Genomic DNA, 13,925 nt, shown 5'->3' on the forward strand with positions numbered 1-13,925 from the left:
TGGTGGTTGGTTGGCTGCAGACCGTTCTCATAGCCAGTTCTGTAAGACAGCAGTGAGCATCCTTCATCCAGTCCTGGGATTTGCTAGTGGGGAGTGGGCACACATGAGATGTCCCCTTGCCTTTCAAGTGATTTGTAACATTAATTTGCAAATGCAACACTTGGCCTTCAGTACATTTATGGCACTGCGGTTCTGTCACATTCATACTAAAGCTCAGTGGCAGCATAGCTGAAATATGTCTTTGTGACAAAAATACTCTTCCTTGAGAAAATTTAGCTTCCAGTATAGTGCTTCCAAGATTAGTTCATACAAGAGGCAGTGAATGATCACTATAATTATAACATCGTGCCCCTAAGGCTGGCTTGGTTGGATCGTCAGGTTTTCTTTGCTGCTTACAAGAAGTGCTTTTTGTAATTTTATCATCTAAACAAGGTTAACATGTCTTATTTGTAATTGTAGTTGAAAACTGTATTTCATGCACGCTGTGTTTATTTCATGGAATATTTTCAGAAGCAGGATTAAATATTCACGTTTGTGGCTTGATGCTCAGAATCTTTATTTAAATGACCTTGGTCCCATTTTTGTGACTGGAAGGTAAAAGGGAAGTCACAGAGCTCGTTCTTAGGTTTGGTTCATGTCTTGGCTCGGAAGGCAATAACCTTCAGGACAGAGAAGACCCTGCACTGTTCTCCCTGGTGGTCAAGGCCAGATCTACCTTCCCCTCCACGCTTCCAACTCAAAGTAGCTGATAGGTGAGGGAAAACAAGAGTTGCCTCATGTATTTATTGTCCAAGATGCCTAAGAAGTGATTCGGCTGAGAAGATGCCTCAAAAAAGGAGTTTAGACAAACCACCGATTAATTTGGTTAAATAACTAATTTTTTCCACTTCTGAATTAAATAGTTTTAAAATGGAATTAGCCAAACAGCATTTTTAAACCACTGTTTAAATAACAATAGCAAAAGATTAGATGAAACTACCATCTTTTATAATATAGTTATCCCCTAAGATTTAAGTGAGAGAGCTTCTGAGCCTTAGTGATTAGCGCTACTAAATCTTTAGTCCCAACTAACCAGCACGCCCCTAAGATTGCTTTAAAATTAGATTCTTAATGAGGTTGTTCATGACCACCAAAACAAAGTAATCACTTTCTCTTTCTCCTTAAGAGCATTTTGCTACCCAGATTATAAACAGAAAGGTTTCCATTTCAGGCACACGTGAGAACTCTTATTAACAATGAAATGAAAGTCCCATTAAATTCTGAGTGGCTTTCTTATCCCTAGGTGACCAGCCCGCTAAGACGATCCCTTTCGTTGTGTCTTCACAGGGTGTGGAAATTTGTTCACCAGGTTTCTCCATCTGATTCCCCATGGCCAGCAACCCCTAGCTCCCCAGGCCAGCCGGAACTGAGTCTTAGTTCAAAGATGCTGTGCAGTTGCTGAGTCAGACCAGACCCTAAAGCGCTTATGAAGCACCAGCTGCAGCTTCAGTACTTACACTGTCCCCAGTGGCACCTGGTCCTGGGTTCAAATCCTGACTCTCCTACACACAAGCGGAGGGCCTTGGGCAAATCACTTTAACTCGCTGATCTTCAGTCACCTGTTCCATAAAAAGGGATAATAACATGGTTGTTGTGAAAGCACAATTCAGCAGTTTGCAAAAAGCTCAGTGCCTAACTGAGCAAACGCTCAGTAAATGTTAGCTATTTGCGTGAATATTGAGCAGGTTAAGAATGTCATCTTTTTAAGTCTTTTAACTTTTCAGTTTAAACAGAGAGTAATCTATTGTTGGAAATTAAAGGAAAGTTAGTTCTACACTTTTAAATCTATATATATGCATTTTTAAAACTTTTTTTTTCCCTTTTAGGCCAATTGTATCTGAGACAAACGAACTTCTCATTCAGTTTTTATCAGATTTAAGTTTAACTGCAGATGGATTTATCGGTCACTACAAATTCAGGCCCAAAAAATTGCCGACAACCACTGCACTGCCTGTTACCACCACCTTTCCAGTGTCTACAACAAGTAAGTCTGCTTTGAAATTTCTACTCAGACTTGAGTATAAGAACAATTCTTCTGAAGTGGGGGTGGGGGGGAGGGGGGAAACTGATTAAGAGGAAAATACTTGAAACTAAAATGAGTTAAATAAGACAAATACTTACATAAGAGAATAATATGATTCCATAAATGAAAGAAAAGTATAAGATATAAGAATGCTTATAAGCTAATAATTTTAAAATGTTATGCAGGAAAATTATGGTCACTTAAAAATACTAGGAACCCTATTATAGGTAGAGACCATAACAAGCCTAATTTTTCTTTCTTGGCATTTATAAAATCATGTTTTTCTTTTTATTACATAGAACTGTAGTATTTTGGGTTAAAATTTCAGGGCCCTGATTCCTGTCTGTTTTCATTTCTGCAAGTATTTGGACTTTGTTGTGGGGAGGGGTATGATCCAAAATGTGCCATACAAAATATATTATTTTTTTAAACTGAAGTAAATCAAACAAAAACATTGTATGTATTGTAGACACCAGTTGGGGACCTCTGGTTTGGGTATGACCTAAGAAATGCAAGGGCAACAGAGCGTTCCTGTTTCTTGTCTCTACACCCTGTCAGCAGAGCCCACCAGGATTTCAGGCCTCAGATCTCAAAATCTAAAAGGGAGGAGAAAAAAGTGGAAGGGGGAATCTAAGGTTAAGACGTGAAATGGGCTGAAATAAGCCCAGCTTTATTGCCTACCATTTTCTGCGAGTTCGCAGAGAGGGCTGTCCTGAGTACAGACACTTCCAGAAGGGCTGATTTTTCTGAGCACTCCGCAAGTGTGCCACCTTGTGGCCCGGAAGTGTACTGCTGCACATCGCAGCAATATTTCTCCAGTTCTCTGTGGACCTTGGTGTCCTTATTCTTCCCAGAGAATCATCTGTCTACACCCATGTGGTTCTCCAGCTTTTATATCCAGTCCTAAACTTTCTCTGAAGTTGCAAACATGACTTTTTAATTATCTCCTACAGGTTTGCAACTGCTAGACATTGAAAAATATATCAGATTTAACTCATTTCTATCGCACTATATTCTGTCTCATTTCTGCTTCTCCACCTATTTTCTCAAGCCTGGGCCACAGCATCTGTAGCCACACTCCTAGGGTTCCCTTGACTTCCTCTATCTTAACTCCCCATGCATGCCCTGCCCCTTCCCCCCACCCCCAACAGCACAGACTGTGTCTCTCCCCCACTTAGATTTGCTGTCTACGCCTATGCCTTCCAATACGGTGGTCACTTTTAGATGATTGAAATGTGATTAGTGCAACTAAAGATCTGAATTTTTAACTTCATTAAATTTAAAAAGCCTCCTGTGGCCAGCAGCCAGACCAGAGGACAGCGCAGGGGCCAATCTCCTTCACACTTTGTCCCTGGGGCCTCCCCTTCTAGCTTCATCTTTAGGCTCTACCACCTTGCTCCTTATGCTCTAAGTATTTGGGATTTTATCCTAAGTGTGGAGGAAGCTGTTGGTGGATTTAAGCAAAGTTCAGGATTAGATTCTCACTTAATGTTGAGAATTCACCTCACTCAGATGTTGATGAGACTTTAAACAAGAGCAGGAATAGAATGGTACCATCTGATTTCGTGATGTGGAGGCTGCCGGACACCCTGGCAGGGGTTGTGTGAGCCGAGTGGTGCAGGTAGATGCTGAACAAGGGCGAGGGGGCGTGTGGAGCATGGCAAGGAAACGAACACCAAGTCCAGCAACTCAGTCTGAGGGTTTGGCCCTGAGGAAGGGAGGTAGAGAGCCTGAGTGTTTGAACATGGTAAAGCTAGGGGGAAGTAGCTTGCAAAGAGGGAAAACAGAAGGGCGGAGCAAGGGAATAAGTGAGGAGGAAATTTTCACAAAGATGGCAGGGTCTGGCCTCCAGAGGCCATGCAGAAGGGTAGACCTTAGGCCAGAGGTAGGCAGCCTCCTGTCTTAGGAGAGGAAGGAAGTCAGGGTACAGATGGAGACAGCTCGGAGGTCTGGTGGAGGACATTTTGTTCTGTGATCTTTGTTCTCACCAGAAAATAGGCAAGGTCACCTGCTGAGAACAAGAAGAGAGGTGGGAGCCCTGGGGGTTGTGGGGCAGTTTGTCACTTGGATGAGGGTCTGTTTGTGTTCTCAGCTGTCTGTGAGCAGACACAGAAAGAAGAGAGTCTCCTACCGGACTGCTAGAGGGCAGAGCAGGAACAGGTGTGTAAGTATTGTTAAGAAAGTAACTGAACTAATGGACCATGAAAACTACGTGGAAAAGCTAAGGAATTAAGATGGGCCAGGGCGATGGAATGGGAAATAGGAGCGGGGCCAGTGTATTGAACCTCTAAAGAAAGAAAGAATAAGTAGTCATGAGAGTAGGAGAGTGAATAAATAAGCCTAAAGGAGAGGAGGTTCTGTTGGATGAAGGATGAGAGATTAGTGATGAGACTTCAGCAGAAGGACACGTGAGCCTGGGACTGAGGGGCGAAGATGGACCAGAGGGAACATCTGAGATGGGGGGCCGGGGTTGAGGCTACAGCCAGAGAGCGATCGTCCCCAAGGAGGGAGGACCCACCAAGATGCTTGAGGGAGCACATGAAGAGGAAAGCTGAAAACCCCATGCCACACTTGGGTGTGCAGGGCAGCAGAGAGCAGACAGGAAGATGAAGAATGTCAGGGTGGGCCACCCACCCAACCTCCAGACTAATGTCCTGAGGCCGAGAAGGAGCTGGGTTCAAGTGGTCCACGTAAGAAGATGCTCTTTCATCAGACAAGGAGAGCCTCTAAGGCACTTAGCTTTGGACTCAGTGAATTAGATAAATTTAGGTCCCCAACTTTTAGAGCAATATTCCCTCTAAATGCTTTCTGAGCTCTTTCTCTACTATATATATATTTATATATGCTATTATGTATATTTTAACATTAAACTGTGTATATTTTAATATTGTAATCCACTTTAGATCCTTTTGGAGATAAGTAGGGATACAAATTAAGATTAAATTCACAGAAGGGTTAGCAGAACATATTAGAAGGGCAAATTCTTACCCGGTAAGTACAGCTCTATGACAGTTGTTCTGTTTAGTTCTTCCTAACACGTTGCCACATGTAAGGGAATCATTACCAAATGTTTTGGAAACATTTTTAATGATGAAAATGAGGATTCAATATTTTCATTTCATTTCACAAGGATTAAATATTATCATCATATCACAGCTTTCCAACCTTGGCACCATTTACATTTTTGGCTAGATAATTCTTTGCTTTGGGGGGCTGTCCTGTTCACTGTGAAATGTTGAGCAGCATCGCTGGTTATCTACCTACTAGACGCTGGTATCATCTTCTAGTCGTGACTGCCAAAAATATTTCCAGAGTTTACCAAATGTCACCTAGTGGGAGAAATCACCCCCATTGAGAACTACTGTGTTTGTCTATTTAGCTGTACTTTAAATTTGTCTACTTCTCAGTTCTTAAGATCCTTACAGGCAATGACAGGCTCAAAATAGCACACTTCATCACATGAGCATTGTTCCCCAAAACCTGTAATGCTAACATTTGGGTAATTGTGTATTTCAAATGCATCAAGAAAACTCCCTCCACTCTCAGGGGAACCCCATAAGATTCCTTTCGTGAAGTGAAGAGTTAACCTATATTTCCTGTGTTCTTATTTGTTATTCTGGGTTTTTGGTAAGCAGGGCACATGAGACTGTATCTATTTTTGGTTACAGCATTAGTTATATATAAAGGAAGAAGAGAATGGGGCTAAATTTGGGTTATCTTTGATCTCAGGTTTAAAGCTCAGCAGAGGGCATTGAGTTACCCTGAGGAAATTAAGAGTAGAAGTTGGTAACATGAGGAATATCCTTTGCAGGTTCTTTAATTATTTCATTGCAGTGACAGATTGGTGGCTCAGAGAAATAAATGAGAATTTTAAATGGACTGATTCAGATCTAAACACCAATTATATATGCATTCATTTTCCTGAATCTCATATATTTCTTCTTGGAATGAAGGTTTAAAGCCCACCGTGGCCCTGTGTCAGCAGAAGTGTAGACGGTCGGGGACTCTGGAGAGCAATTATTGCTCGAGCAACTTCGGTAAGAAAGAAAACCGTCTTTCCTTTTTAATCAGAAACCCGAAACTGCATGCTTAACCTCAAAGGAACTGCCATGAATGGGATGGTAGTGGGTCAGTTACACTCTGCATCTACCCAGGAAAATATTTTCCTCCACGCTAAGGTGTGTTGCACCATTTGAAGTGTTAGAGTTCACAACTGAGAAAAATGTGTGCAGAAAATATGTTTTTCACACCAACTTAAAACTTAATCATTTGACTTCTGGTACATGCCTCTGCTGTTCTGTTTATTCTGGCTAGCCCAGTGTTTCCCCCACCCCAGGAAAAAAACCCTGCATCCTTTTTTTTCTCACATCGTTTTCATGTTCTGAGTATTTTTTCACACATCTGTAATTCAACTTAAATAAATCAGAAACATATCCAAGCTGGCCTCTCTCAGAAGAAATTCAAGTATTTCCTCTGCTGTGTCCCTCCAGAGGATGAAATTAAAACTCGGAAATCTGAAATCCATTTGGAAACTCTTATAAACTGGAAGATATCAGGGAGATATTACCTAATGAATCAGAATTCCTAAAGAGTTTTTTTTCCAATTAAAAAAATCTTGCACATTCTGTGAAAACTGCTTAAGAGCAAACGATCCCAAGTTGAATTATGTTGGTTATGTTTGAAAGGAATATGGAAGAAAAGTCTTATCAGGAAAAGAAAGTTGCTACGGCCTAAATAGTTTACCCAACACAGGGCCTCCCAGAAGAAGCTTTGCTTGCTTTTTCTTATGCCTTCAAGTGATAACTGCAGCCCAGATTGACCACATTGTAGTAAAGATGTGAGGACAGTAAAGAATCTAGGGCCCTCTAGAGGGAGGGAATACATATATGTGTATATGTATACACATATAGCTAATTTGGGGCTTCCCAGGTGGCGCATTCGGAGAAGGCAATGGCACCCCACTCCAGTACTCTTGCCTGGAAAATCCCATGGATGGAGGAGCCTGGTAGGCTGCAGTCCATGGGGTCGCTAAGAGTCGGACATGACTGAGCGACTTCACTTTCACTTTTCACTTTCATGCATTGGAGAAGGAAATGGCAACCCACTCCAGTGTTCTTGCCTGGAGAATCCCAGGGACGGGAGAACCTGGTGAGCTACCGTCTATGGGGTCGCACAGAGTCGGACACGACTGAAGCGACTTAGCAGCAGCAGCAGGTGGCGCATTTGGTAACGAATTTGCCTGCCAGTGGGTTCAAATCCCTGAGTGGGTAAGATGCCCTGAAGGAGGAAATGGCAACCCACTCTAGTATTCATGCCTGGAACATTCCATGAACAGAGGAGCCTAGTGGGCTACAGTCCATGGAGTCGCAAAGAGTCAGACATGATTGAGCATACACACACACACACACACACAAGCACATAGCTGATTCAGTTTGTTGTACCCCATTATAAAGTAACTATGCGTGCTCAGCAGCTCAGTCGTGTCCAATTCTTCGTGAGCCCACAGAGGGGAGCCTGTCAGGTTCCTCTGTCCATGGGATTTCCCAGACAAGAATACTGCAGTGGGTTGCCATTTCCTACTCCAGGGGATCTTCCCGACCCAGGAATCGAACCTGAGTTTCCTGCGTCTCCTGCATTGGCAGGCACATTCTTCAGCACTGAGCCACCTGGGATGCCCCCAAAGCAACTATACCCCAATAAAAAAAACTAGGGCCCTAAATCTATCTGGAGTTTGCATGCCAAAATGCAAATAACCGGCATGAAAATGAAGCCCAGTAGCACCAGGTGTCATTGCTCCCACATCCAGTAACAGGTGCTTAAGGAAATCTCCCTCCCTCCCTTCAGAGCTATCTGATTTCACTCAGCTACCAACTGACATTTTGCAGAGAATCGCTCATCACTGGGAATCACAGTAAGGTGTAATAAGAATTCTGATGTGATGAGCTTTGCACGCCACATAAGCAGTGAGTTTTCACTTTATCCTGAAAGGGTAATATTATCAAGTCCAAAACTCCATGTATTCCATTGTGACTTACATGGCAAAATGACCCAATACTATCACCAGAGGCCTATTGGTTCCTAACCCACATTGGTAGCACTGTTTTAGGGGCAGGGTTTTATTTTTGTTTTTAATTGGCCACATCATGTGGCATGCAGTACCTTAGTTCCCTGACCAGGGATCGAACCTATGCCCCCTGCAGTGGAAGCATGGAGTCTTAACCACTGGACCACCAAGTAAATCTCTTTAGGGGCAGGTTTTGATTTCACAATGACTGGGGGCTGCAGTTGGTTTTCTGGGTAAGGACAGGATTATCAAAAAGTCATTCAATCTAAGTCCTGCATCACATGGAATACACCCCCTTCAAAAAATGCCCGAAGCATGCCTTTGTGAAACACTGCATCTTTCTTTCAGACAAGGCAATGGCACCCCACTCCAGTACTCTTGCCTGGAAAATCTCATGGGCGGAGGAGCCTGGTAGGCTGCAGTCCATGGGGTCGCTAAGAGTCGGACACGACTGAGCGACTTCACTTTCACTTTTCACTTTCATGCATTGGAGAAGGAAATGGCAACCCACTCCAATGTTCTTGCCTGGAGAATCCCAGGGACGGGGGAGCCTGGTGGGCTGCCGCCTCTGGGGTCGCACAGAGTCGGACACGACTGAAGCGACTTTGCAGCAGCAGCAGCATCTTTCTTTATGTGGCTCAGAAGTAAGACTCTTCTCTGAGTGTTACATGGTAAGAAGAGAGAGTTACATAGTGAAAAGCAACGGAATTTTGCTAGAGTTTTTTCTAACCAAGGAAATGTTTAAAGTTATACCTCAGTTCTATACTTTGACTTGTTCATTGAGATAAAAAGGATGGATAAGAAAGAGAATATGAAAGACCCAGAGGGACTTCCCCAGAAGTCCAGTGGCTAAGACTCCAAGCTCCCAATGCAGGGGGCTTGGGTTCGATCCCTGGTTCGGGAACTAAGATCCTGCATGCGGCAACTAAGACCCAGCTCAGCCAAATAAATAAATAAAAAGAGAGGAACCAGGGGGAGATACAGAAAGGTAAGTGCTCACCCACACAGACACAAGGAATCAGATCTTTATGGCTCAAACCTCCATCATGCAACTTCTTATTATGGCACTGCCTTAAGGATACACGGTCCTGTTGAGTATTAACAAGCAGAGGTGCAATTACCATGTTTGGTAATTGATCCACACGTTGGATAACACATTGGAACAAGTCTCTGTCTCAGCAACTGACTGCAGTTTGGTAGTTATTTTGGTTTTTTTCAATGCCTAACAGCTAGGGTAACATTACAGCCCCATGACTCCTGGTTTTTAACCTGTATTTTGATGACAGATAGACAGAATTAAATTTAATGACTCTTATTATGCCCTTCTTTCTAACATTAAAATGTTTCCCATCTGAAAGTTAGAGGAATGTATCAATACAACTATTTTCAGTTCCGCTTACATTGGTCTTCACTGTCCTAGATTTTAAAAATGTTTTCTTTTGCAGTCTTGGCCGGCACTGTCATCACCACCATCCCTCGAGGTGGGAGTCTGCATGCCACGGTCTCGATCATCAACATTTATAAAGAGGGCAATCTGGCAATTCAGCAGGCTGGCAAGAACATGAGCGCCAAGGTCCTCGTGGTCTGCAAGCAGTGCCCACTCCTCAGAAGAGGTGAGCAGGAGGAAAACTCCAGGCTTTCTTCCGGGGGAGCTCAAGGGCCGGGAAGGGGAAAGGAGAGCCTCTCCGAGCAAGTCGTGGATCTTTCCATGCCGTGGCTGGTCTAGAGAAGTCAAGTCATGGCTCATGTATTGCCCACTTCTGATGGAGGAGGGTCTTTGGCGTCAGGCAGAATTGGGCTCCAATCTCAGTTCCTGTAACTTGTGGAAGAAGACAGGATAATGGAAATGGTCAGTGAGTTCAAGAAGCATTTGAAGTTGGATCAATAGGGAACAGACAGAGAAAGAGGTTCAGGAGAAAGAGATTTTCAGTTACCGCACTTAAAGTACCACTACTACGTGTGGAGGAAAATATCTATCAAGGAATAGGAAATTCAAGGACTTCCCCGGCGGTCCAGAGGCTAAGACTCGATGCTCCCAAGGCAAGGGGCCCGAGTTCAATTCCTGGTTCAGGGAACTAGATCCCACATGTTGTAGTTAAGAGTTCACATACCTCAGTGACGATTGAAGATCCCGTGAGCAGCAACTAAGACCCAGTGCAGCCAAATAAAAGTTTTTTTTTTTTTTTTTAAAAAGGAACAGGAAATTCAGAGTTGGTGTTCAGAAGAGAGAGGTATCTATGGGCTAGAATAAAAGATCTGGGGCTCATCTGTAGATACGAGATTATTAAATTCACGGGTGAGAATGAGTTTATTAAGATAAATTTTAGGAAAAGGAAGGTTACCCTAGAGCCAGAGGCACGTGATTTTTTAAAAACAGGTATATAAAAGTAATGTATGTTCTATGGTTTTTGAAAAAGTTAAATAAGTAGTGCATGCTTAGTCTCTTTAGCTGTGTCTGACTCTTTGCAGCCCTATGGACTATATAACCTGCTAGGCTCCTCTGTCGCTGGAGATTCTCCAGGCAAGAATACTGGAGTGGGTTGCCATGCCCTCCTCCAGGGGGTCTTCCCAACCCAGGGGTCGAACCCACATCTCTGACGTCTCCTGCATTGGCAGGCGGTCTTTACCACTAGTGCCAACTAAGTGGAGGATTTAAAATAAAAAGGGAAGCCCTTTCCCTTTCCCCAGAGGCACAATGAAAAAGCTCCTTCCAGAAGGTTCTGTCCATGTAAAAATGTACATACACATGTAGACAGATGGGATCTTTCTACACATATTCTGCTCAAACTTCCCTCCACATGATGTGTATATGCACAGCTTTCCATCAACAGCACATACACAGCTCTCTCTTTCTTTGGAATGGCAGTCAGGGCAGTCACGCCCGGCACTCCACTGTGTGATGAACCATGACTTCCCATCCGGTATCAGCTTGTTCCTTTTCTCAGTCTTATTACAAACCTCTCCCACAATCAAAAGAAGCCAAACCTCTACCACACACACAGAAATACAGATACATTACATACAAATACATTAAGAAAGCTTTACTATGAATTCAGATTGTTCAGAAAAGTCAGAGGCCAGCAGCTTCACATTGACTCTATTTTTGAAAAATATATATATTGTGAGAAAATCTTTCTATAATAAAATGGAAAATGCCAGAAAGGGAAATTTTGATCAGTTTTATCATAAAAATTTGATCTTCAGAGCTTCATATAACATTATAAATGAGATTAAAATGCAAACAAACATAAATAAAATGGTAGAGTAATTTTTGTAAACACAATGGATAAGAGGTTGATATTATTTAAGTATTATTAAGGACTTGATTTCTGAACAGAAAATAATTGGTGATTTCAAAGCAAAATGTAGAAGGGATATAATCAAGAATAAATTATAAATTAATACAGTAACATTGTACCTCACTTCTAAGAAAAGGAAGTGAGCATCAGAAAAATAAGACCAACACCACCTTATGGTTTGTTGAAAAAGCAACATAGTACAACTTTCATATGCTCACATACTGTTGCTCAGAAATTACACTCTAAAACATAGTTTCTTGAGGAAATAACCAGAGATGAGCACAAATATGTATGTAAAGACTTCCCCGGTGGCTCAGACGGTAAAGCGTCTGCCTACAACATGGGAGACCTGGGTTTGATCCCTGGGCTGGGAAGATCTCCTGGAGAAGGAAATGGCAACCCACTCCAGTACTCTTGCCTGGAAAATCCCATGGACGGAGGAACCTGGTAGGCTACAGTCCATGGGGTCGCAAAGAGTCGGACACAACTGAGCATCATTTACTTTTACTATGCATGTAGAGCACATAAATTCCAAATAATAATCCCATTGACTCTTAAGAGGGAATAGTAAAGACTCTGTAAAAGGTAACACTTCTTTCCAGAAGTGTCTGGAACAGCAAATAATCCAGGTCTGGATACTTACTGTCAGATCTCATCTCATCAGATCTCATACTTACTGTCATCTCTCTTGCGGTGGCATCTGCCCGCCCAGCCTGCCGAGCCTTCACGGGCTCAGGACCATTACGATTATAGTGGTGGACCACAGAGGAAGGCTTATACAGGGGAAATGTCTCCTATGACACCCGGGGGAGAGGAAGAATAAAGGAGGTGGTAACACATTTTTCTGAAGCAATGTAAATCTTCAGAGTTGAACCCAACATACCTCAGTGTGGGCTCCAGTCTAGGCCTACGTACCTTAGTCAGACAAACAGATATATAAAAAAAACAGAACAACAGATAGAAGTACTTTTTAGTACATATCTTTTTAGGGACTATAAGAATGTAAAGAAGTATATGGTCCAACCATGCCCTCAAAAAACTTACATAGTATAAATGTTGGAGGGGTTAATAAAAAGTTCAAGACAACAACGGAAGACAATGGATCAATAGTTGCCAAATGCCTGGGGAGATCCAGAAGCCTGGTGGGACCAGGAGGGGCCTTCTGAAGACAGCCCCTTGAGGAAGGAGAGCTTTTCCTAGGAATAGTGTTTGTATAGAACGCTCAGTAAATACATTAGACCTTATGCAGAGCTGGACCTGACCGGGTCTAATCATTCCATCCAGTTTCCTAATGTAAGCAGAGCTGGAACATTCTATTCTGTCAAAGTTAGATTTTTTTTTTCAATGAGAGTCTTAAACAAGGTTTTATGCTAGAAAGAACAAATATCTAATTACACGATTTGTAAAACATTTACCTGGAGGTAAGTTGTAGTCTAAGTTGTTTCAAACCAACACACACAGAGAAAAAAATTAATCTTACGTTCTCTTTTAGGTTTAAATTACATAATTATGGGTCAAGTGGGTGAGGATGGCCGAGGCAAGATCATGCCCAACAGCTTTATCATGATGTTCAAGACCAAGAATCAGAAGCTCCTGGACGCCCTGAAGAACAAGCGGTGTTAACACTGTGTCCATTTAAGCTGCATTCTGTCACTGCCTTTGAAAGATCTTTTTTTCTCTGTAGAAGAAGAAAATTTATAACCTGAAATATTGAGCATTCAGAGAGATTTACTCTTCACAGGATGTAGGTAGGAGAGCTCGGGTGTTGCTGATGGAAGTTCTTGCCGGCACGGAAGAGGAGCAGATATCTGATGGGAAGCCTGCAGACTCAGTGGGGTGATGCGACTAAATGTATCAAGCATTGACAGTTTGGAAGCAGTTTATTTATGTATCTCTGTAAAAGGGTATTTTAGAAATGAGTTGTGTGAAGATGTAAAAAAGAGATTTTTATACGTGCAATATTTATAGTGATATTTGTTTTACCTTCAAGCATTTGCTCTGAGGTGTTATATTCTTCTATCGCATTTTTAAAACCAGTGCTTAATAAATATTTTTAAATGATTATATAACTGCCATTAAATTTTTTTATTAAAAAGTGGAACACTATGAAAAGAATATTCCCTGGTATTTACCTGTAAGATTGTCCTTGTATCAAGGGGCTTCCCTCATAGCTCAGTTGGTAAATTATCTGCCTGCAATGCAGGAGACCCGGGTTCATTTCCTGGATCAGGAAGATCCCCTGGAGAAGGGAATGGTAACTCACTCCAGTATTCTTGCCTGGAGAATCCCATGGATAGAGGAGCCTGACAGGTTACAGTCCCTGGGATCGCAAGAGTCGGACACGACTTAGCAACTAAACCACCACCACCAAAAGAGCAGTCCAAGGACGACAGGAACCAGTTGGATCCAGTCTTGTAAACAGACTATAATTCTTTTCTGCAGAACCAGAGAATTGAGAGCTTGGAATGGTGTCCCTCAGGAATCTCGTTCAGGTCCTTCA

The 13,925-nt window shown here is 42.5% G+C and overlaps 1 protein-coding gene across 1 annotated transcript in view; it reads left to right on the top strand.

Moving 5' to 3' along the window:
- The window catches only part of PCOLCE2 (procollagen C-endopeptidase enhancer 2), a 95,624-nt gene extending 82,130 nt beyond the window's left edge, over positions 1-13,494 (top strand). The window contains exons 6-9 of the mRNA XM_061419460.1: positions 1,866-2,023; positions 6,016-6,099; positions 9,572-9,739; positions 12,918-13,494. Coding sequence (XP_061275444.1) covers positions 1,866-2,023; positions 6,016-6,099; positions 9,572-9,739; positions 12,918-13,048 — 541 coding nt within the window. The 3' untranslated portion in view covers positions 13,049-13,494. The remainder of the gene's footprint in view (positions 1-1,865; positions 2,024-6,015; positions 6,100-9,571; positions 9,740-12,917) is intronic.
- The last annotated feature ends 431 nt before the right edge of the window (positions 13,495-13,925 follow it).

The sequence above is a fragment of the Bos javanicus genome, chromosome 1 (assembly GCF_032452875.1).
Source record: "Bos javanicus breed banteng chromosome 1, ARS-OSU_banteng_1.0, whole genome shotgun sequence".
Lineage (NCBI taxonomy): Eukaryota > Metazoa > Chordata > Mammalia > Artiodactyla > Bovidae > Bos > Bos javanicus.